Here is a 24,007-nt window from a genome sequence, read left to right as displayed (position 1 = left end):
TGCGACCAGTTTAAAGTTAGAGAAGGGACAAAAACACCCACTGAAGGTCACGCCGAACCCGAGAGTCCCGAATCACTATTGCCAGGCATCTTGTTGTGCTCAGGAAAAGAATTGTCCACCTATGTCCTGCTAAAGAATTCGAATAATCCAAAAGTATTTTATGATCTGTTTAAGGCAAAAAATTAGCATTAACAAAATAACAAACTATTTGAATAACACCATAAAATTACAATACAGCCCGTGGCACGTAATTGCTCGACCGAGGTCGGAAACGCTTTTCGCGTGGTTCCGCACCGGAAAGCGCTCGACTTCACAAACGGTACAAGCGATTAGGAAAATGTCGCTCAACTGAACAGTTCAGCTTGGAGAGATGATGATCATGCTAAGACGCAGCAATTCATAAAAATTTCCTTCTGCATTGTTGAATATTGTGTGGCTGAAACTTTGGACACACTGGACCTGGTTCAGTGTAGCGGTTGGACTAGTTTAGTCAGCTGTGTAACACATCAGGGTGAATCGAAGACGATCAGTATCTCAAGAGCCGGTGAGCTACGAAGGTCACATCCGTAGCCTTTATACCGTGTACGGGTGACGCAATTGCGCTTTTTCCATTATTAAATTTATATTTTTTGCGTCTATTAATATCAGTGCTTAACACTACAGCGATTTAACCGAGAGGAGTCGTTAAAGTTCTCCGCAAAATTTGCCGCACAAGGCGGTCGCTAATTCTACACCAGCTGCGTCCATATTCTAATCGTAGCTACCGAGGAACAATGGATCAATTAGGGATGGTTTTACTTTACCTTTTCCATCTTTCAGCTATCTTCTGGTGACATCTTACGCCTATTGACCTCATAAGCCCCTGTAAGCTGCTCATAATTTTTGTGTCATGCTGAACGCTTCAATGCCGTCACCAGTAACGGCTGCGCCGGTACTTAGCTGCTTAAAGATCTAAGAAGATCCCGCTCAAACCTCGTGGCGGACAACTTGAAACAACGTTTAGATTACACTTGAGGACGCCTCGACAATTTAAACTATGAAATATTAATAGCAAACTTAGTTCGCGTTTGGAAAAAGTATTATTTATTATCGGTTCAACTATATTCAGCAAAATGATCGTACAATCCTCGAATCTTTGAACAATCTTTGATTGTACAATTTTGAAACTAGCTCTAACAACTCTTGACGACGCAGCATTGTTCCTGTTGACGAACTTCAGCTACTAATGCTAGAAGAGTAAATCAACGGTCTTGTGAGGAACATCCCAAATTATTGTCGCCGCTTCCACGATGATTGATCCACTTTCGCTAATATGTTTTAGAAGTTGTTTGTTTCTAATTTGCCGGTTGGTAGAAAAAAAATGTTGAGGCCCGCTTTTTGAATGATTGTACAAGTTCACGCACAGATGGCGTTGCCAGAAGCTCGCGATCGCGATCGAGCTTACAAGATCGGCCACCAGAGTTCGATTGTTGACAATTTAAAGACTGCAAATTTGAATAAACTAAACAAAACCGTTCACGAGAACGGTAGCGCATGGCAGACGATAAGGCTGACGGATGAGGTATTTCGGACGATTGAGAAGATTATTGCTTAGTTTCCGGGGTGAAGTAATTTTGCTCGTAATTTTATTTTCAACCTCTATCACACGTGAGCCAACCACAGTCAGGTTTCGTAACTCTCCGAAATGCTTTAAGCTTCACTATATCTAGTGATTAACGGTACTGATCATATTACTAATCCAACGGTTGATCATCGCCGAATGCCATGAACATTAAGCGAATGTTCAGCCATTTGGCACTTTTCTTGCTTCAATCACGGATTTAAACATTTGTTCAGCTCGTACTCTCGTATAAGATAATCCCGCACCAATTGTTGCACTGACACGGGAAACAGTCTGGAAGAGGATATGAGATGTGAGTCGCAAGATCGTTTACACTACAGTTAGCAGAAAGATACTCACAGCATGAAGCGTGTGAAAACGCCAAACAATCTTGGCACGGTCACGACCACATCATTCCTCAAAATTCCTTTAACCATCTGCTCAGCTGCATCATCGACATCCAGTAGAGGAAACCTAGTGCGAACCACAGAGGCACATGCGTGTGCGAATATTTATTCGAAGGTCGTTCCATATCTGCCGAATCTCCTTACCGTGGTTTCTCCAAAAAGTCCACTACATCCTTGCGCGTCGCCACATAGTAAGGATTTATGCACGTAGTTCGTACCGCTTTCGATAGACCCTGGATGCGTAGCTGCTCCGTGAGTGATGCCATAAAACCAGAAACAGCAAACTTTGTCGCCGAATACACGACGCCCCACGGAAAGGCATACATGCCGGACATGGACGATATTCCAACGATGTGGCCCCTCTTTCGTTGGATCATTTCGTTCAGGAAGACTCTTGTCATCTGTGGAGATATTGGAAGAGGAAAAAACAACGAATGAATGATCAGCTCTGCGCCGGATTAGATATTGACCTTGGAATCGTTCTCGAGTGCATCGCCCGAGCCGATTTTTCCGCCGTTTCGAAATGCCAAGACACGATCGCCGAATCGCCTTCAGAAAACAGGTTGTCGGTTTGTTTAAAAACTGAGCCTCGGTGAAGCAAAGTGGACACCAAATCGAACTCGGAAATCGTGTGCATTAGAAACCTTCACCTTGTTATAATCTCACCGGACCGTCGCGCTATCGGAACGATGAATTTTGAAATCCACATAATTTATACGTAAATGAACACCCCACGTCTGACGTCTTCGTAATGCTTTTGTTTAGTTATATAAAAGTGATTAGTTAGATACTGTCATGCTGTTTCATCGATTCCGATTGGGCTATGCCGAACGGGCTTGTAATCTATCAATCCTTAAGTACCGCCATGATGAATGATCTCCAGTCGATCAACGCTGAGTTTAGCTCCGGTCGCTTCGAATGTTGCATGTAATGGTCGTCTTATTAATTTTGGTCTCACGATTGTTTTGCACCTGAAACTGAAACTTTGCTCATCCAGAAAAAATAGGCTCATTGCTTTTCTCAAGTGATCCATTTCGATACACTTCTGAGCGGTCACTTTTTTTTAAGTCACTTGATTTAAACGATCAAGTCCCACGACGCTGTTCACGTCAGTGGTGTCTCCTGTGTAATTAGAAACACAGAAACTGGAAATACGAAACCTTGGGATCGTCTTTCACGGTTCAAAGGCTGCCTAGGCCGGGAGCAGCATGAGGGCCATCGAGTTGATCGAGAACTGTTGATGTTGGTTTTTGTTTACGACCCGTCCGTGGTAACTAATCGACTACTACATAAAAATCAACTTCTTGTGCGTTTTCAACGGGTTCCCTTGCGCCGGGTCCACCGGAAGCACCGAGACGCGAATAACAAGCCAAGGTGTGCTACAACAACAGTGATTGGACAGTATTTTAGTCCACCAAAAGCGCCGGGCTTTAATCTAACAAAAGCGTTCCAGGCGAACGGCAGCTCGGTCACTTTGAGTGGGAAAAATATTATAATGAACGGTTCCATGGAAGAAGCTTGATTGCTTGCGATGTGTTGCAAGATTATACAATAATTATAGGCAACGATTCGACAAAGGACGAGTTTTTTTGATGATTTAACTTACTTCAAAGGTCGGATCAGCCCGAGAAATAGAAAACGCGTTATGAAACCAGTTTCTTGGCGCGGCGCGCTCCAGCAAAAAAACATGGAAAGTGGATTTAGGAGCCAAGCCATGTGTTCCCGATTCAGATGTGCGACATCTATTCGAGGAATTCGCCCACGGTTGCTATCGAGCGCGTTCGCTGAATTTGGTGCATAAAAATCCCGCCGTAAAGCCGGCACTAAAAGGCAATCAAGCCGATTCGATGCATTTGTGGTGCAATCGAAAGTAATGAAGATCTCATATTATTAACTAAAACCCGCCAGCGTTTGCCAATCACCCCTGAAGCTGGCATATGCAAACGCAAATCGGCGGAGACTGCGTCGACTAGCGTTTGGCGTGACTAAGACCTGGCGCTTCGGGACGGTTGGCCGCACAGCTGATCGTTACGGCAAGGCCACAACAAACGCAAACCCCCAGACACACAAACACACACACACGTGTTGATTCACTAAAACGCGCGGCCCGCACCAACCCTTCCCCTGCCCTGGCGATGGGATGCAAATCAAACTGCGAAGTGTGGGGAACCGCACGGACAACATCGCTCTCAGCGGCCGGAAGTGGCTGTCGGTCGGTGAGTGTGGAATCTATTTACCCAAATGTGTGACTTGATGTTGACGTCCACCACGTTGGCTTCTCGCTCGGGATCCGATTCGCCAAGGAACGCAAACAGTATCAGGCCGGCGTTGTTGACGAGGATGTCCACCGTGCCGCAGCCGTCGCTTTTCATCTGCTCCGCCAGCCGGCGACACTCGTCGTACTTGGACACGTCCACCCGGTACGCCCAGGCCGTGGTGCCCAGCTCCTGTTTCAGCTCGTCGCACGTCCGCTGGGCCGCCCCAAGATCGATGTCCACCAGCACCAGCTTGCAGCCGCGGGTCGCAAACAGCCGCGCCATGCTGCGGCCCAACCCGTTGCCCCCGCCGGTTATAAGGACTACCTGGCCGCGGACGTCTTTCGAGCGGCGCGGTGAGACCATGGAGTAAATTTCCCTCACGAGCACCGGCAATGCGAGTAGCACCACTTTCACCAGATCGATCGTGATCAGTAGCACCGTTAGGAGGGTTTCGATCGCCGCCGAAACCCTTTGATTCGCGAGCGGAGTTGCCTTCGACCGTGCCAAGGGTTGGCTGACGTTCTGGGGTTCGCCCGTCATCTGGCCACTTTCGGTCGCACGGTGCCCCGATGAGCCCATCTCTCGGGCCGGGTTACACGATGTGCTTTCGGTGAGGTCGCGCGAAAGACTGAACGACGGCGCCCGGCTGATCTCTAAGTTTTTCGATGACGCCGATCGCTGATGACGCGCCGCGCCTTTGGGGGATGTTGGGCCCCCCGCCGGTGGGGAGAAGCGTGTAACGCCGGTCGCTGGCCGGCAGTAATTTATCGCGAAGCGACAGGGTCACCGATGAATGATGCTGGGGATGCTTAATCTTTTCGATAATCACTCAAAGTCTTTTGTCTCAGACACGAAATCTGGCGCAAAGACTGGCTAGCGCGGTGGCCAAACGTCACCAAAGCCGGTTTTCTAACCCTTCGGCGGACAATAGCCACGGGGAACGAAATGCGTGCTTACATAATATCTATCAACCGTTGAGCGATCGGTGGAGAATTGAATTGAGGAGCTATTTATCATGTCCTGCCAGCGGGTCTTGTTGATACGTAAAATATATTCCATTCCTCAGGCGGGAAACGAGCCTTCGAATATTTATTATTCAACTGTCTATTGGCACCGCCAACCCAGGTTTGAAAGTATTTATGACCACGACGGCCGAAAAACGTTTGATTTTTAATTAACTCCTCGAGGGTGCCCGAAAAAGTCCGCAAGGGTTGATGGGAACCATGAGTTGTTGAAAGTCTCGTTTTTTATCTCTCCTTCTCTCTCGCTCTCTGTGCCTCTCTCTCTCGCCGCCAGAATGGGGAGGGATGCAAAAACTCTAAACATCTCAAGATCTCTCCGTCAAACACGGTGGCGAATGCTACTCGGTGTCCGATTCAACGACCAGTACCGGAGACAACACAGAACGCTGCTCACCACGACCGATTCTCTCGATGGTGGGCTAAACGGATCGCACATTCACACCTGCTGCCACCTTCGAGTGCGTAATAGACGGAACGCACAATACGTGGTGCATTGTTGAATGTCTCTGTTTGGCCCGTTGTTGAGCCTAGCAAGCTGCAACGCTAGTCGATTGAACGGTATTGGTTTCAATCTCCCTTTTGCTCCAACACCACCACCACCACTGTTCGTTGGTCCTTGATGGTGTAGGAAAATTTTCGGACCACCGATCCGATCGATCATTAACGGCTCGGGTAAGTTCTGACCACCCAACCGCGCTTATTAATCCCGTCAAACCCGATCGCTATGACGTGCGTGTCCCCCCACCACGTATCCCCCTTTTAGCCACCCCGGTCGCAACCCGCGTTGTTTACACACGCCTCCAGTGTGTGTCGCTGTTTACCGATCGCCGTGACGGCAGCTCATGATTTCATGATAGTCATTGCCCCACCAATTTTGCCGCGGAGGCGATCCTCTCTGGAGCAGGTCTTCTCAAACGATTAGCACGCACGGTACTCGCCGTGCTACCATTAACCCCGCGACGGGTAGCATGATTTGGGCAAACGATCCTCCCGAAAAAGGGGTTACTTCTGTTTGCACAGCATCGTTGGCGTCACAGTTCATTACACGCACACGGGCACGCGCAAGGCACTCGACACGATCACTCCACCTGGCAGCTGGGCGGGACATGCTCTACGTGTAAGCAGCTACTTAGTGTACCGTTAAATCGATCGTGTGTTGAGATGGCGATCGGATTATTTTATCATCCGAAATGTAAGTCTATTTGTTGACGGTAAATCATACCGAAAAGATTCCACAAAAAATTCACACTATGAACTATGCAACGTTTTTTCTACTCTACGTCAGTGATCAGTAATGAGTTGCGGGTGAGTTTTTATGGCTTGACCTGTGCGACCGATTCGGATGGATGAAGTTGTGAAGGTGTGTCGAGCTGCAGCCATCTATCGATGGTACTCGTCTTAGCATTATATTGCAAGGCCTGTCCTTGCCTCCAAGAAAAGTCACTTCCTTGGCCAAACTTTCGAACGCCAATAAATGGGGAGCATTGATTTGTGGTTCACTCCATTTATCAGTCTCTAATGTTCGATGTGTCCGGAAAGTTCTTTTTTTTTCTTTTGTATTATAGAGACTTTGAAGTGTCCGGAAAGTGAACACGAATGACGTATGGCGAGACTCACTTTCCTCTTTCACTTTCCACTGTTTGCAGTGGAAAGCTCTCTCAGCCGTAGTGTCTGGCCAAATCTAGTCGACGATTGTGGTCAAATGTGGGTCGCGCTGACCCAACCCCATTACGCATTGACGCACTTGTTTTGGACTTTCTTATAGGCAGGCTTTTGACAAGCTGTAAGTGTGAATAGATTCAAATTCCATTTCCTTCTCTTGCTCTCTCTTTCTTTCTTTCTCTCTTCCTTTTGATCACTGATGAATGTTGTTCTTTTTCATTAGGATTGATTGGTGCATATTTTATCACTACCAACTGGCCAATTAGGAGTGCTACGTTATTGTTTCATTTGGCTATGTTCCGTGACATAAGCGATCGACGGTAAGATCGTTCAATAAAGTGTTGATATGAGGGTAATTCATCTAGTGTTTGGATTTTAAACTACCGAATTCTTGACTGTTAAACCGTCAAACTTCATTCTAGAAATTGTAAACATTTGGTAAAAACTTTGCCACTTACGAAATGGGACGCTATACGCTTTTTAAAATGTGGAAAATAATAAAAACTCACTTCCTAAGTGCTAAGTCTTCAACACAAGCTGTACGAAATTTGAGAAGCTCATTTCCACCTCGGTGGTTATGTTAACAAGCAAGATTGTCGTATTTCGGGATCGAAAAACCCACATGCCTTAAAGCGACAGCCACCATCGATATTTTGCGTCCCATCTTCGGAATCCAAACACCAGATAGACCCTTTATCGCCCTTTTGGACACCCTTTATCGGAAGCTTTAGCAAACCAGTTATCTCCAAAACTCCAATATTGAGATCATCCATAAAAAGAGTCAGACATTCTGTTAGTAGTTCAAAGCAAGTAAAAATTTGGTCTATCTAGCAAAGTTCAAAGCAAGTAAAAAGTTGGTGTTTGGGTCCCGAAGATGGGGCGCAAAACCCAAACCCCATTTCTGGCGTCCCATTTCGTAAATGTCAAAGTTTCTACTACAATTTACAATTGCCAGAATGAAGTTTGCCGTTTTACAAGTCAAGTAATTGGTAGTTTAAGATCCAAATACTTGATAGATCACCCTATAGTTATTCTAGGGTTTTCGTTAGTTAGCTTTCTCGTTCCGGGAACATGTCCTCACCATCAACAGTTTAAGCGGTGGAAATGCTATCTTTTAGTATGTCTCGTCCGACAGCATATTTCTTTCATTACAACCACAAACAAGCCCATCGTTTGATTCTTAAATCAATTGCATTTCAAATTTCATTTGCATCGTGTGCGAGTTGGCGCGCTGAGATAACATTTCGGTTCATTTCGTTTTTGTCTGATGTCTGATCGGCTGTGATTGTTCTCCAGCTTCTACAGCTTCTCCAGATCATAGTGGATCGTTCTGCGGATGGTTCGCATTCTTCGCACACACACACACACACACATCGAGGAACATCGACTAAGTGGCAGTGGGAGTTGCATGGGAACCATTAACCTACCCGGAACCGGAACCATTATTTACAACCATTGGGCGTAGGAAGGGGGGTGGGAGAAAACGGGAACACAGTGGGTAGAACAGGGCGAGAGAGTAGGCGACCGGCGGGAAGGAAAGCGAAAAGGAAAGCAACAGAACGGTCATCCGACGGTCGTGGCGGGGATTTAAAACAGAGGCGTAGTAGTAGTAGTCGGTGAGGGACAGAGAGCGGAACCTGGTGGCGGTCAGCCGCTTAGCAGTACGGGAAGTTCGGGCAGGTGTGCGGGGACACTCCGGCGGGGTACTGGCGCGCGGTGTATCCTGGCAGAGGGGCGGCGTGCGGCACGCCAGCCGGGGCCGAGTTATCACAGTACGGGTAGTTCGGGCAGCTGTGCGGGTCCACTCCGGCGGGATAGCTAGAGGGAGGGACAGGGACGCAGGGAGAGAGCAAGGTTAGTAAAACTCCCGACTCTAGTGCTCCCGAGGGTTGACCTACCGATCGCCACCGGCAGTTGGGGCCGGAGCTCCGAGGTAGTTGTGGCTGGGGCCGGTCAGAGCCTGGTACGAGTGGGGCGCCCCGTGGTAGTACGAGTTGTGGGCCGGGGCCGCGGCCGGAGCGTGATTCCAGCTGGGCTGGGCGTTCCAGTTCGGGTTCCAGTGGTTGGCGGCATGGTTGTTGTATGGGTTCGGGCTGTGCAGGGCCGCGTTGTCACAGTTCGGGTACGACGGGCAGCGGGACGGATCGACGCCGGCCGGGTACTGGGCGGCCTGCTGATGTTGGGGCTTGGCGGCTACAACGGCGGCAAAGGCCAAAACAGCGATCTGCACGATAGAGCAAACAGACAAAGGCATAAGACGCGGGCACTCTCTCTCTTTCTCACTATTTATCTTCCGGGATTCCAGAATTTCCGGACTATCTGCGGGCGTTGCACTCTGACACTCTTCCGGATGTAGATCACTTGACTTCGCTTCCGGTTTCTCTAGAGCCCAAGCACACTCGCACACCCGGCACCGTCGCCATTGCTTACCACTTTGGAGAACATGGTTTTCAGTGTTGAGTTGGGATGGGGTTGTTGGGGCGACGTTGCACACACAGCAAAGGTGGACTTTTATGCTACCGTAACGCAGATGGTTTCGCTTAACACAAAACTTCCAAACCGAGTACCGAATACTGAACTCCGAAAGGACAATACACCTCTTTTATACCAGAACCGCCACACCCAGCGATCGCCGATCGCTGCCGGGTTGCCATCGGCTCGCGCCCCGAAGCCTCGGCCAGGCGGCCGTTCTAGCGAGGCCCTTTCCCGTTCGCGCCGCGTACCGTGGCCACCACGCACACGAACCACACCACGAACCGCGGTTACAGTTGAAGGGAAGGGTTGCTGCGCACCGAGAGCCTGGGCCGGAGTTCTTTCTCCACCGAAATCGACCAAGTACCCCTGTAGTACGAAGGCGCCCGATGACGACTACGAACGGGGCCGACGAATGGCCGCCGACGAGCGTTCTCCGTCTCCTTCAGTCTGTCGCTCTGTCGGCGAGGTTCATTAGTTCAGCTACTAACCCGATCGGTTCTTGAGTTACGCGGTGGCGATCTTTCACTTCAAGCCCACTGCCCACCTCGGCGGCTGCCCATAATAGGTAATCGCACCGACCAACCGAGCATGTCGGCCACATACACACACACACACGCACTGGTAGTGTTTACATTTTTTTTGTTGGTGCCTACACTGAGACCGACTGCGGAAATCCCGACGACGATATGCGCACGGCGGTTCACATCCTGTCACCTCAAATTCCGGCCCTCAGAACGCACCGACCGACCGACCGAATGTTACGCCCACCGACAAAGGCGCCTCGAGCGCCTCGCCTTGTTGCGGAAGGCGGAAAATATTAATAAAACCCGCTGCGAGCGAAGTTCAGCGAGTTTAAAAGTAACTCCACCGAACCGTCCTAAAAGCGGTCCGCGCGTTAGAGAACGGACAGTGCCGGCCAACAGTTGGGGTTGGGGCACCCCATTTGGTGCAATTGAAATGGAACATTAAAACTCTACCTTGTAAGTAAGTTAATAAAATTTGAGAAATTAAATAAATACAAGAAACTATCCCACAACGTAAAGTGTTCAACTGTAACGGGCCTGGAACCGGCCGCGGGTGTGAGGTAATGCGCCAATCTTGCCACGGACTGTCCACGGCTCAAGGCACTTTACACCTTCCAAGCGAGGAGGCTGGCCGGAGGTGGTGGCTTTACCGACATCATTCGACGCCTGGCCCGGCGTTGCACGAACGAGCGGTGCAAGTAATAACAACAAGTTGCCCTTGATTGCCGGCCCGGAAAAGTATGATTCTGCGCGGACTGCGCGGTTCATGAAGGGTCCGGTCCGGGGGCGGAAGGGAGGCGTTAGTGCGCTCGCGCGCGCCTCAGTTTTCTTTATTATACTTAAGTCTCTGTGTCTTTCGCGCGTCACGCCGTTTTCGACGCCATTCCGCAACAATCCGCAAGGCGGAGGAGACCAACAGCGAAACAGCGAAAGTGAGCGCCATCGAAACTGAACCCGGGAACCCGGGGTTCCGGAGCGAGCACGATCTACGGCCATAGACCGCACTTCACACTCCTGTGGCCTGTGGCGGACGAGTGGAGCGCAACATTCTGGTCAGCGGAACACGCGGCTTGCGGAACATATGGCTTCTTTACGGTCGAGCCTCGCGCGAGGTCCCCGGAGGAGAAAGGCGGCGGCGGCGAGTCCGTTGCATTCTTTCCCACGGGCCCCCTTTTCACAGTCGATGCTCAGTCGCGGCACGCTTCGCCGGTTACGATCGCGTGCCCGGTGGCGTTGGCGCGCGATCCGCGTTGCATCGAGCGACTGCACTCCGGGCCGTTCGATTGGACTCCGAAAAGGACGTTACGAGATGGTACACAATCGTTAAAAAACAATTAGAAAACTCCTCCAAAAACTTTGCCACCGGCCGCGGGTCGCGAACTAATGAGGACGGCCGCCGCCAATTATCGGTCCTTTCCCGGGCAGGGAAGGGTCTGCTCGGTCAGGCGAGAACTGCTCGCGAACCAATTCCAATCACTTTGGGCCAGTGGTTTGTTGGGCTTTTCAACACGAGGCTCAAGAAAAACGAGGTGAAAGAAAACGAGGCTCAAAGGTCCAGAAACCCATCCAGCGACATTTCAAGGCGCGGACACACATTCCGGCATCGGTTGTCAGGGGCAACACCTTCCTGCCTTCCTACGAAAAAAAAGCGGCCTGACCTTGAACGTTTCATTAACGACCGTTTCGCATCCCGCACTCTATTGGTTTCCCTTTTCTTTCGATTGATTCACACCTCCAGCTCGTTTGCATGTTTTTCGATGCGATCGTTAATTGGAGAAACATCCATTTCCTGTACGACGAAACGCCTTAATGGCGTGGGCAACCGCAGCGTAATGGCGCACCCCTTTTTCGTCGGTCCGATGCCGCAAATGCGATCGATTTGGGTTCGACACCCCGAACAATCGATTGGCCGCGGTAGAGCTCAGCTTCAACTACTTCCTCGAAAAACCCGGCCATTCCAACGCCACGCGGCACCGTTACCCAACAACGACGACGGCGTGCCCATGAACTTCGTGCCTTCGATAGTGCGCGATCAGAAGAGCGCAAGAGGTGAAGCGGAAATCGGGGTGGACCCTTTATGCTTCAGTTACGCAGCAGACTGCGGAAAAGTGTCTCACTGCGGTGCTTCCTACGGACCGCGTTCGGCATTCGCCTGGCGCACAAGTCACCGCCAGAGTCGCGATCGCTCTCGTTTTCGCCCGACCGCTGGTATTTGTGACGGGGTCAGCAAGATTTGCGCCCACCGATAAACGCCGGAACCGCTACCTGATCCGCATGGCCAGAGAACCGGACCGGACAAAAAGCTTTTCCATTTGCCACCGCGCAACCGGGGCGCATGAAGTAACGGACACTTAGCACCAAGGCGCACGGTGCGATTCGGCCAAGAAGGAAACGATGATCGACCCGCGGAGATTACAATGTGTTCACTTAGTAACACTCCCCATCGCCGGGCGCCGAGGTCGCAGTACAAGAAGTGGCCGTCGGACGACCGAGCGCCAGAGAGAGACATGCTGGATTCTTGTGGCCGGGGTTAACGGGGTCGACTGATCGATCGTTCGATCGATCGATCGGTCGCTTGACTCCTCATGGTCTCGGAGGAGCCACAAAAAATAGGACCACACGATGCAGGGTGGACAAAGAAACAATAGTCCTTTCGGTGGGCCGAGATCGATCGCGAGTCAGTCGCTCGGCGGGTACTCCCGGGTGACGACGTGCCCCACGGTGCACCGTGGTGGCGCTACCGACCAACCGCGGTGGCGCTACCGAGCAGTAGCCACCGCGGCGCAACAGCTTCTGCGGATTTTATTTAATAGGTTTCAATGAAGAACCTCTTCTGTGGCGCCCGCGCGCCGATCGACGGATCGAGCAGATCGATTAAACGATCTACCTTACCGTGCGCTCCGGAGCGAATGTGAAGCAACGTCGGTGCACTTTACCGCTCTCGCGGGCCCCGTTTCTGGTCGGAGCCGGTGCAGCGTTGCACCAGCAGTGCGCTTGCGGTTCCGTCTATTGCACCACTTCTTCCACGATGCCTTACGAACCCGCACTTCGAACCTGATTCTTTGGCGTTCTAGCGGCGCTGGGAACCGTACGCTGACCCACAAGTAGTGAAACCACGCACTCATAGATTTATTAAATTTAACTAGGCTAATGATGCTAATGACAGATAATGAACCATGCAAATGGGCCATATTCTGCACCGGCTTAGTTCTATTTGATTGTGTCTAATTTGTGCCCCACGATATTTTGGAACATTAGCCGCTTCGCCAGGCCTCAATGGACCGGGTCGTCTTTTCGAATTACCCGCGCCATTAGAACCGTTCTCTCAGCGAGGCGTAACTTAATTAGCTCCCAATTCGTGCCTCGATCTTGTCGAACGGCTTTACCTAAGACTGAACACCTAGTGCACCGATCAAGGTTACGCAAAGTGGCTAGAAAATTGTGCCAGCATCCGTTACATTGTTCACACAGCTATTAATTATCATTATCGCTGCGCTGCCCAAACATTAACCCTCGATAATGCGGCGGCGCTCGTGAGCGGATTGATATAATCGTTCATTGATATTTCCTTCCGCGATCCCCGGCCCGGTGCAAATCGGGGCCCACGCCACCACCACCCCGTCCATTTGCAGGTCCCCGTGGCACGGTAATAACTTTATTGTCCGTTCACTTTCGTTCATTCCGAGCGCGGACGTAACGCCTGCCTGGCCCAGGGCACAGAGCCTGCGCACGGAATGCGAAACATCCGTACGGTTCACACTGGTTTGCACCTTGGCCCACTGGCTACAGATTCGACGTCCCCGTGGGGGTTCAGTTAAATCACCGACCACCAGTGGGGCCCGTTAGTCCTCCGGGATGCGATAGTTTAGCGTTCAGGGTCGGCTGGATGAAGCTGTACTTCCGAGCCGGGCGCGCGAAACCAGCTGGCTAAAATCGAAAGTAAGCCACGGTCAACGGATCGGTCGCTCGGAGAAGCCTTCGAGGGACCGACAGACCCCACGCCGAGCCGACCGGCACCCGGGCGGTACCACGTTCGTTCCGTCCCATGGCGGCGGCGTTGTCACCGTGAAGTCAGGAAAATTACAGCAATTGTCTTTGACGCGAATGAATTCGATAGATGATTGATCGTGTCCTACACGCCCAACATTACGACGGCGGCAGCCGCCGAGCGAGCGATTGTGAAGCGAATTTTGCAAATTGAATTCCTCCGTCCCGGTAATCACCCGGAGCCGGATCACTTTAACCTTTGCCGATGGCCGCTCAAGCAGTGGACGCACAATTTTATGCAATCGGAACACAGCAAAGAGATACCAGGATTGATCGTAGTTTAAAAAATGACCTTACGAATATTTTAGCCAATTTTTATTTTCCCATAAACTATGTTTTAGGTAACAGATTCTGCCACAAACCCACATCCACCACTTAATCTTATTCGGCTTTCGCACTCTCCACAGGTGAATGGTCCTGTGAATGGCTCCTCCTGTGCCCGGGGAAGCGGATGCCCAAGAAACGGTAAACCAAATGCAAAACCGGGCGAATATTAAATGAGCGTCGGGCCGATTGCATTTACATTGAATGTAACACACATGCCATCGGGAAACGTTTAGCCTCGCCTTGGCTAGGCCCGCTCAATGACTTGCAGGATCGCGTCACGCAGATAAATCAGGTTCGTCGCCTGCACGCCACAGTCATCCGCAATGGGCTCAAGGATTTGATGCAAAATCGGTTTACTGTGACGAACCGCCGGAATCAGGTGAAGCACCGTGAGTGTGATTGATCCGGCCAGAATCAATTTGCTCGCCTTAAAGCGACGGAACGAGGCCTCATCTTTGATCGAGTTTCTCAAACTGAAACGAAATCCGTAAGAAAGATGATCAACGGCGCAGCTCAGGAGCTGGACGCTGGCCATGCTTAGTCACCTGCCGTAAATTGCCGCTCGTTCTGCCGTGACCAAGCGCAACAGCTTCAACCCAAGGCGAGAAATCGTTTCCTTTTTCGTGACATTCAGAGGTAAGAGGTACTCCTTGGTGAATCGTTCGACCGCTCCCAACAGCAACGAAGAACGAAACTGCAATGGAAGCGGGGCACGAGAAGCGTGAAGGAAACGTGCGCCAATAAAAGAATACTGCCACGATCGGGTACGTACCTCGTTGCCCAAAATTTTTATAACTTCAAACTCCACCGCAAGCATGCTGTCGCTTGGACCGTTCGCATGCACCAGCCTTCGGAGCGCAGCGAGATCGAGTTTGATCGATGCGTCCATATACTTGGCCGTGATGTCGAGCACGGCCACGATGTACGTTGGAAGTTGCTTCAGAAATCGGCCCTTACTGACTTCAAATGCCCCTGGCTTAGCAGCGACCGGTTCCTTCCAGGACTGGAACGCTCGAACCAGCAGCAGCTCTAGTGCGTCAATGGCCGAGAACTCGACGGCCGGCGAAAGGCTAAACTTTTCAGCGAGGAAACAGATCGTTTCCACAATGGCCCGCATTGCCGAATCCGTGTGGTAGTCGTGCGATGACCAGAAAAGGATGTCCCGATTGTAGATGCTTTTCCAGTCGCTATGAAACCCGGACTCGTAACTCAAGTTCAGTCCGTCGTCCATATCGCCGTCTTCGTCGTGAAAAACTGCAAAATAGTTAACAATGAAAACGCATTACACATCAGTTGGTGGTACGAATGAGTTTCGAAATAAAAAGCCGTTCCGAATGGCAGACCACTAGTGGTTCCCAGTTGCAAAACTATTGTTTGCCGTTGGTTTTCCTCGCCATTTTGGTGACATTATCGGCCAAATCGACCCACGGCGACGGCGTAGTCAGCCGTAGGATGACAAATGCATTGCACACCGGTGCCAATGCACGGTGTAACCGCCAAGTTTGCGACATTTTAATTATTTACTATACCAGAGGCAGCTGGCAGCATTATGCTCCCTCAATCGCATGATCACCCACTCGTGGTGTGGTGGCGACGTTGAACCCTCCAAAGGTTGGCCGCCCGGGTCCATGTTGTCTCGGGCGGGCATGTTTGGGGAGCGCACAAAAACGCGAAACCGAAACACTTCGCACAGCATCCGCACACTGGGCAGCTCGCGGTTCACCTTTCCGGGCAGCGTCCCGTTTTCCTATGACATTTAAACTCGGACCGAAATAGACCGACTTCAAGCGCCAGCCAGACACCCCCGCAAAGGCGCACACGGAACATGGGCATGGGCAAGGGAAAGGGCCAAAGATTTCCTTCCACCCAGGGTATATTTATATTTATTCTTCCTCGCCGTCCACGGCAAATGTTCCACTTCTTACGTCATGCCTGCGGTTCGAAGGTTCGACGAGAACCCGACCTGGACCTGGTCCGGTGCTGCGAGTCTATCATATCCTGATGTAGAAATCGTGTTCGAGTGCCCGGTACGCTAGATAAATGATTACCGATCGTGCATTTGCTGGGGAGAATGCTGCGCGGGTTGAATGCGTTTTCCACTCGCATGACGTCTAATGAAGAAATCGTTGGCCGTAACGATTATTGTCACTTTAGAGAATGTTAAATCACTTCAGCGGGTGGAAAAGCGGCCACAGTTAAATTACTGGCAGTATTGGATAACTACAATAGCGCTCAATCGGTAACATGGCCAATCCCCCATACGCCGTTGATTGAATAACAAATTGGAGCTAATCACGTATTAGATTCGCAAAGCGGTTTGTGTCGGTGCAATCGGAGCGAGTCGCTTTTTCCTACAACAAGGCAATGATATCACCATCCTGACCTGCTGCTGGCTGGTACAGGATCCTAAGGGTCGCATCGGGTCGGGTCGGGTCGGGTCGGGTCGGGTCGGGTGTCTGTAGAACAGTACCGTGGCTAATGCCTTTCAATTTACAGTTATTATTCGATACTCGGCGGGAATCCACCGACACCACCAAGGCAGGCGCCGCCTACCGTTAAATGCCTCGGGACGTGAAAACGGCTTTTTCTAAGTTCAAATATCAATTAGGCTTTCGCATTATGCCACTACTAATATGATAATGCATGGTAATCGGGATTTTGCATGCCAACGGTATTAAATCACGGCCGAGCCCTACCGGTATTGCGGAGCGCCCCATAAAGCGCCCGGCGGCCATAATTGGAACGATTGCAGCTCGGAGTGCCCGGATTTCCACGGCCACCGTCAGCGGTACAGGCGACGACGACGCGTTGTATTTGCTTACGATTCGTGGCGAACGGAGTGATTTAAGTATCGGCCACCCCACTGGCCGCGTGTGGGTGTGTGTGGCTCCGGAAGCCCGAGTCCGGCCATTGGCTGCCCGAATCATAAATATTTACCGATTAGCGCCATCATTCATTTGGGTTAAATATTTCACTCCACGTAAGTGACATAATGAGCGCTATAAATAAGCTGTAAGTTGTTAGGAAACACTCTGGGCGCACCGGCCACGGGGTTAAGCCAGAGTGCACACGCATTTCACCGGCTCCCGCGTGCTGGCCGCCGGTGGTTGGGTTGCTAATTTGCTGAAATGATCGCAATGAAACGGAAAGGCTTACCCCGCCGAGCCCTTACCTTGTGCGGTTATCCTTCGGCGAACTATGAAGATTGTGAGGGCGATGGTTGGTTCCCGTGCGGCCAGTGCCGTTTCAAACGGTCGCGATGTGATCTCTGCACCGGAATCAATACACAGCGGCCGTCAGATTTGATCTGCCAATTTCACGCCAGCCTGATGAGCAAGCTGTTGGACGACTATCGGCAAACTATTCGCTGATCGATCAACACAGTCACCCGGGGTCAGTTTTTTCCCCAGCACCTACCTACACCCGATCTGTTGACAAAGAATATAAAACGGCACCGCAATAAAGCGTACCGTTTCGGTCGGTCGACCAGAGTTCTTTTACAGTTACAAATCAAGAGCAAAACCGAACCAAACCGTTTATGGCTGCTCCGTGAGCAAAGTGACCGAATTATGCGGTAACCATGGGCGACCTAGCGTGCTTGGAAGTGCGAGCCTTATCTTTAGTACCGATTGCACAATCTGTTGCCCGGTGACATACGGCATGTAATTTTACTACCGATGTGCGGTCCGGTCCGGCGCTGAACCGGCGCCGTTGGGAGTTACTAATAATTGAGATATAAAACCATATAACTACGAGATAATCAATAATCAGAATGAAGCCCGAGATAATCTCCCCGGCGCTTCGCTGACGCCGAGAGGTGAGATCTCGAACTGTAAGTGAGCGTCACAGCCGCATGCTGTGCCCCAATGCCAAGAGCCCTGCCCGCCCGGTGCAACGGTACTGAAAACCTGTCGACGCTGCCGCAGGAACCTGGCCTGGTGCGCCATAGTGCAAGATAAATTTATGTTTATAGCCAATAATTAAGTGTCCCCGCACACATTAGAAGCTTTGCTCGTATGACCTAACGCTGTCACGGCCTGTCGCCGGGTTTTTATTTCTTTCTTCCGATTTCCTGATGCCAGCGACCACCGTTGGCAGATATATGACGAAAACAACGACTGTCACGCTCGCAGTGATTTCCTAATCCACTTCCGAAGAGATTTTTTGCAGTAAATTTTATGGCGCAACTTGAATCGTCAGAGCTTTAACTGCATTAGTTAATCATATCTGATGTTTTATATTTAAAAACCTTTTCTTGCCGAACCAGGGCCCAATGGAGGGTGCACTTAGGAAGTCACTGTTCGAATCTGCCACTAACATTGGCATTGATTTTATTTATGGTTGGTTAGTAAGTATCGCGAGCGGTCAGGGGTTTGCCATCGTCCACTCTGCATACCACTCCATCCTTGGTGTCGGTGCACAAGGGATTGCCCGCGCACAGCACACGTAGGGACCGTAGGACCGGTTCTGATGCTGGCACGCCGCACGGGCGGGCCTCGGGTGCCCAGTAAGCCAACCTGTTTCCACAATATTCAGGAATTGGGCTATGGTACAAACTGAACCAGTTGATTGGTTGTCGAACGCTGATCAAAAGAGAGAAAAAAAACAAAACGCAACACAGTGCAACGTCTTCGCCCATGGCACCTAGCCATGACTTTCGGAAATTGCCGATGGCACATGATAGACGTTGAGTGTTTAAAAGGGGTAAATCTTGAGATCTCTTGGCCGTTAGGGGTGTCGTTAGATCGGCACGCATAGAACATGGTTCAAATTAATAATCGCCATCGGGGAGCAGCAGTCTTTGTACGACTTTTGCAGCGAACGTGTCATTTTCAAGGTTGTCGGTAGTTTTGTTTTAGTGTTTCTGTACTAACGCAACTTCTCTTGCCAACGAATGGTGTTACATTTTGACGGAATGATAAACTGTGCTCTCCGATCGACGGACATCGAACACGACACACTCCGGCCGGCATGGGTGTAGTATTACAATGCGGAAGCGAACCACGCTTCCAGCGGACAAAACACAGCTGCACCTAAGACATGGCGACCAGCCTGCACTTATACGAAATGTGCTATATTAATGAGTCATGAATTTTTACACCACTTATCAACTTATAATCAAAGGTTAAAAATTCTGGCAATCGATACACTTTTCTAGTAATAGGAATAGCTTCCAAATCATTCACAGAAACTTTCACTTACTACAAAATATCTATTTGCTGGTCCTTCATCTGATGCCTATAAAAGATAAATCATTCCACTTTTCACTTTTATTTTTCGTCTTCGATTTCTCCTTCTTCCCGAGTTCTTCGTTACGGGCGACGTCTTCAGAGGTCCGGTTTTGACCCTATACGCCTTTCGAAAACTATGCAAATCCGTACAAAGGTGCGTGAATGAATCGAGTGTTTAGAAAAAATAACAGCGGATTGAATTCCCTGCGGCACGGATTAAGCGCCGAGGCATTTAAATAACAAAAAATATGAAACACGAAAATAGAATGTTACAACAGACAAACTGATGGTGTGATATACCGTTCGTACATTTGAAACCCGTGACGCAATGGTTATGCAATAATTTAATGTTTTATACAAAAGAACAATACAGATAATAGTTTCGTTTGAGCCGTGTTGTTTCAACTAAGGGTTTGTGCGAGGCAATAGTTCAGCCCTTTAGTTTGGGACTTATTTGCGTTCTATTTTTTTATAAGCGTGTTTTCCTTTCGGTATTGCTATTGGCGCTTCCGCATCGAGTTCTTTAGGCCTGATATGAGACTAGATAGAGAACCGACCCCAAAGCGTAGGATGATGTGGAAGCTCGTGGCTAGCAGACGCAGTTTCAATAGTTAAAGTTTTTGTTGCAGAATTAGTTAGTTTTAGATTTGCTTCGTTCGCCTCGTGATGGGCGACTTTCTAGCCCAGCAAGAGCCGGCACCCAGCGCAGATAGCCGTAAGTGAATATAAAATGAACCAGAAAAGTGTAAAGATAGTAAATCACAACCCCATAAAAGCGTGGCGTGTAGTCCAGCGAAATCCATTCGAATGCCATCATTGCCATCACCATGGGAATACTGAGTTTTATGTTGAGCAGCTTAGCTCTACAAATAAAGAAGCAATATTTGATTGAATGCTTTCATGTGGTTTTGCTAGAGAACAAACTACCTCTGCACCGGACCCACTACCGCGAATGCAAGAAGTGCTCCAGTAAGGCGAATGATGCTGAACACCAACGTTGTAGTAGGTTTTAGGTAGAACGGATCGTCACACCATTTAAAGGCCTGCGGAGAAAATGGACGCATTTTGGGTAACGAAATATATGTTTAAAAATACAAAACAGTTCACCTACCATTTTGACCGCCCATTGAGGGTCGATTCCCATTAGTTTCTGTATCCAGTACACGGCTAGCAGGATCCCACAAATGAGTCCCACAAAGGCAACCCGTCTCCGGCGTGATTGCTTCGCGATGTATTTTTCCAGGCGATGCGATAAACATACTCTGCTCATGCCAATCCCCAGCAAAATGCCAAAAATGCACTGGTGTAAAAAGTGGCAACCGAAGTACATTCGCGAAACGGAGATCAAAAGCAGTGTGCTGTAGTATACTATACGAAGCGCAATTATTGCCAATTTTCCGTAGCTCCTGAGGAAATCAAAAATATTGATCAGTAGGACGTTGGTTAAGCATGCATATTCTAACATACCTCAAACACTCCTCCAGCACCGAGAATATAACAAACAAGTAAGCTGTGGAGGTCATTAAATGACCGGAGGGATTTCCCGGGCTTGGCTCGCACGTTAACTCATTTTGATAAATCTTAGGACGGTTCAATGTAGTGAATTCGTTCGTTTCGTTCAACCACCAGAATGGCCGATCCTCTGCTAGCACCCTGTTTATGACGAACGACATTAATTTCAACCCGTTTGGAAGCAGTAGCCTGGGACGGGGACGTACCATTTTACAAAAGTATTGGCGTATTCCGTTAACAACACACTAAGGAGCAGTTTGGAGTACAGATTTGTACTGAGACCAGCTACAACCGGAATAACGGTAAGAAACAGAAGCTTAGGGTCGAACGCTTTGCTGACGATGGCCAACAAATCTTCGTAGCGTGAAAAGCTGCAATAAGACCGAAGCAAGCAATGCATAAGATCAGCTGCCGGTAATGTGTTCTATTTTGGTGGTGGAGATCAACCGGAACCGACGATTCTTACTTACACATCCTGGACGAACAGAATTTGATAAATCTCTCTCTTCAGAAGCCAACCAAAATAATTCATTACTTTAGGCTAGGAAAACACGCAAAGCTTGATTGCTCCCGCTGCTTGCATAGGAACAAAAGTGCCACCGGTTTTGAGCTAGAAGGTTTACAGTTTGTCCGGACACAAGGAAAAACTTTCGAAGCCTACTTTAATTGTACAGAAACTAAAAAGACTTAAATAGGTGGAAAACTAGTTAGTAACAGACAGCAATGGAATGGTTTGTGAGAGGAACTACAACAGGAATGGAAGCAAACCAACTATTTGACGTTGAGAAATCGATACGATTTCGTTTCGTGCGCATGACCGTAATTTTGAACGTTGTGTCGATAGGTCACTAAATTAATGCATCGAAAAGAACCAACGACAAACAGCAACGGAGCAGCGAAACGAGAACAAATAGGTGCCATTTTTAAATTAGTACTGTTCATATCTGATAGTCTTTTTATTATGTTACCATACAAGCTGAAATCTACTAGGGGTGTGCATTGAGAATCGGAATGTTAAAAAGATGGCTGTACCTGCCGATTGGGACTTCCCAGTTTTGCTATTCATTCATCATTACCTTGTTTTGACATCAGGTAAATGAGTACAGGTCGAAAAAAAATATATTTCGGTTTGCAACCCATCATTTAAAGGGTTAAACTATGTCAACTTTTGTGCCTGAAAATTACGTTTTGCGGGGATTATTATTTTTCTGCTCCTCTTGAAGAAAGCTGCTTCGGAATCGCACCAAATGCTTGTCGGGACTTGTGTTTGGAAGATCGCAGTGCTTTAAGTGGTTTAAAAAATTTCAAAATGGCGATTTTGACTTAACAAAAAAAAGCGTCGAAGGACTCCAAAAAACGGACTTTCTGATGGGACCAGAAAGGTGTGGTGTTTCACAAGCTCCTAAAACCTGATGGAAACGTTAATTCCGATCGCTACTGACAACAAATGATCAATTTGAACCATGCATTGATCGAAAAACGACCAAAATGCAATTCTAGTGGGCTTCAATGGAGACGCCTGGTGGCCCGTGGCAACAAGCACCAGGCGCTCCAAAAAACAAAAATGTTTCAGGATACTATCAAATCAGTTGGATGGGAGCTGCTATCCCTCCCCGCGTTATTCACCAGACTTGGTTCTTTCCGAATATCATTCATTTTCATCGATGGGACACGTATTGGCTGAGCAGCCCTTCGTTTTTCCACGAGGAAGTCGAAATTGGATGACTAATTAGTTTACTTAAAAAGTCGAAGCATTCTTTCGTCTGGGAATCCATGATTAAGCAGAGAGATAGGAAAAATGTATAGCTAACGATGGCACATACTTCGAATAAAAAAGAAATTTGCATAAAAATTTTAGAAACATTTTTTGTGTGTTAAAATATTTCACTTCTCAACGCACACACCTAGTATCGTTGAAAATGCTATATCAGAAACCCACATCCAAACACATTCCAAAAACGCAGCCTCGTGATTAGAACTTTCACCGGGCGTGCTTACAACAGCTGTCAAGGGCCGTTTACACGTTGCGATATATCGCAGCAATCCCTTGTATCCATTATTCGTAGCGATATATCGCAGCCAAGGTGGAGCGTCTACACGCCACGATGTATCGTTGAGATTTGCAATCGCAGATCTCAGTGTCATGGAAACAGCTATGGAAGAAACACTGTGCTTGTCTGCCTTTGGATTGTGCGTTTCGGTTACAAAGCAAAAAATAGAACGTACCAAGAGTACTAATCGGTCACGGTGGTCAAGAGAATGGCTTTTAAAGCGAGGCAATTATTCTCACGTTAAACTTTTGCTTTAAAACATTCAAAACAACATGCCAAACCGCCATCAATACACGCACACATGTATATCCACCGTCAGCACACGCACACATGTATGGAGATTGGACCGAAATTGATGCTCGGCGCATTCAATTTTTTTGATCTGCCAATCTGGTCGTATACAAGCAATTTGTTCCTTTTTTGCTGTCTACACGTAGCGATATATCGTGGCAATTGGTTTCATACAAGGCATTGCTGCGATATATCGCTACGTGTAAACGGGGCTTTAATGTTACCATACAAGCTGAAATCTAAAGTTCTTAACCCACCCAAGTAATTTTCACAGAGATGTCAAGAACTCAGGGCTAACAGTAATTTTGTTTGTTCAACAAATTATATCTATTATCATTTCAAAATATCGTTTAAAATGCTATATCAGAAACCCACATCCAAACACATTCCAAAAACGCAGCCTCGCGATTGATAACATTAGTAATGCTTAGAACTTTCACCGGGCGTGCTTACAACAGCTGTCAGAGTTGCCGTTTGATGATGTTGTTTTGCCGATGGTTTGGCTTGTGATATTCTTTCTGCGTGCGAGCGGCGATAAAATCTCGTGCGATTCCTTTAACTTTCATTTTTACACAACCAAAATAGCAAACTGGCAAAGAT

The 24,007-nt window shown here is 48.8% G+C and overlaps 4 protein-coding genes across 4 annotated transcripts; all 4 read right to left on the bottom strand.

Moving 5' to 3' along the window:
• Positions 1-1,662: 1,662 nt before the first annotated feature.
• LOC128273150 (17-beta-hydroxysteroid dehydrogenase 13-like) lies at positions 1,663-4,869 on the bottom strand. Its single transcript, XM_053011073.1, has 4 exons — positions 4,245-4,869; positions 2,152-2,408; positions 1,961-2,074; positions 1,663-1,894 (listed from the first exon to the last, which is right to left on the bottom strand). The coding sequence occupies exons 1-4, from the start codon at positions 4,842-4,844 to the stop codon at positions 1,813-1,815; spliced, it is 1,053 nt and encodes a 350-aa protein (XP_052867033.1). The 5' UTR covers positions 4,845-4,869; the 3' UTR covers positions 1,663-1,812.
• Positions 4,870-8,144: 3,275 nt separating this feature from the next.
• On the bottom strand, positions 8,145-9,535 carry LOC128272026 (cuticle protein 1). The gene is made up of 3 exons (XM_053009738.1): positions 9,380-9,535; positions 8,848-9,173; positions 8,145-8,767 (listed from the first exon to the last, which is right to left on the bottom strand). Exons 1-3 carry the CDS (start codon positions 9,392-9,394, stop codon positions 8,605-8,607), a joined length of 504 nt encoding a protein of 167 aa, XP_052865698.1. The 5' UTR covers positions 9,395-9,535; the 3' UTR covers positions 8,145-8,604.
• Positions 9,536-14,484: 4,949 nt separating this feature from the next.
• Positions 14,485-17,546, bottom strand: LOC128274056 (uncharacterized). Its single transcript, XM_053012142.1, has 4 exons — positions 17,495-17,546; positions 15,095-15,576; positions 14,868-15,016; positions 14,485-14,795 (listed from the first exon to the last, which is right to left on the bottom strand). The coding sequence occupies exons 2-4, from the start codon at positions 15,551-15,553 to the stop codon at positions 14,567-14,569; spliced, it is 837 nt and encodes a 278-aa protein (XP_052868102.1). The 5' UTR covers positions 15,554-15,576; positions 17,495-17,546; the 3' UTR covers positions 14,485-14,566.
• A 2,291-nt stretch (positions 17,547-19,837) lies between these two features.
• LOC128272819 (glucose-6-phosphatase 3) lies at positions 19,838-21,765 on the bottom strand. Its single transcript, XM_053010700.1, has 6 exons — positions 21,536-21,765; positions 21,272-21,436; positions 21,021-21,206; positions 20,665-20,959; positions 20,481-20,596; positions 19,838-20,416 (listed from the first exon to the last, which is right to left on the bottom strand). Exons 1-6 carry the CDS (start codon positions 21,595-21,597, stop codon positions 20,185-20,187), a joined length of 1,056 nt encoding a protein of 351 aa, XP_052866660.1. The 5' UTR covers positions 21,598-21,765; the 3' UTR covers positions 19,838-20,184.
• Positions 21,766-24,007: the final 2,242 nt, after the last annotated feature.

Source organism: Anopheles cruzii, chromosome 3 (assembly GCF_943734635.1).
Source record: "Anopheles cruzii chromosome 3, idAnoCruzAS_RS32_06, whole genome shotgun sequence".
Classification (NCBI taxonomy): Eukaryota; Metazoa; Arthropoda; class Insecta; order Diptera; family Culicidae; genus Anopheles; species Anopheles cruzii.
This window is presented reverse-complemented; position numbering and strand designations above follow the sequence as displayed.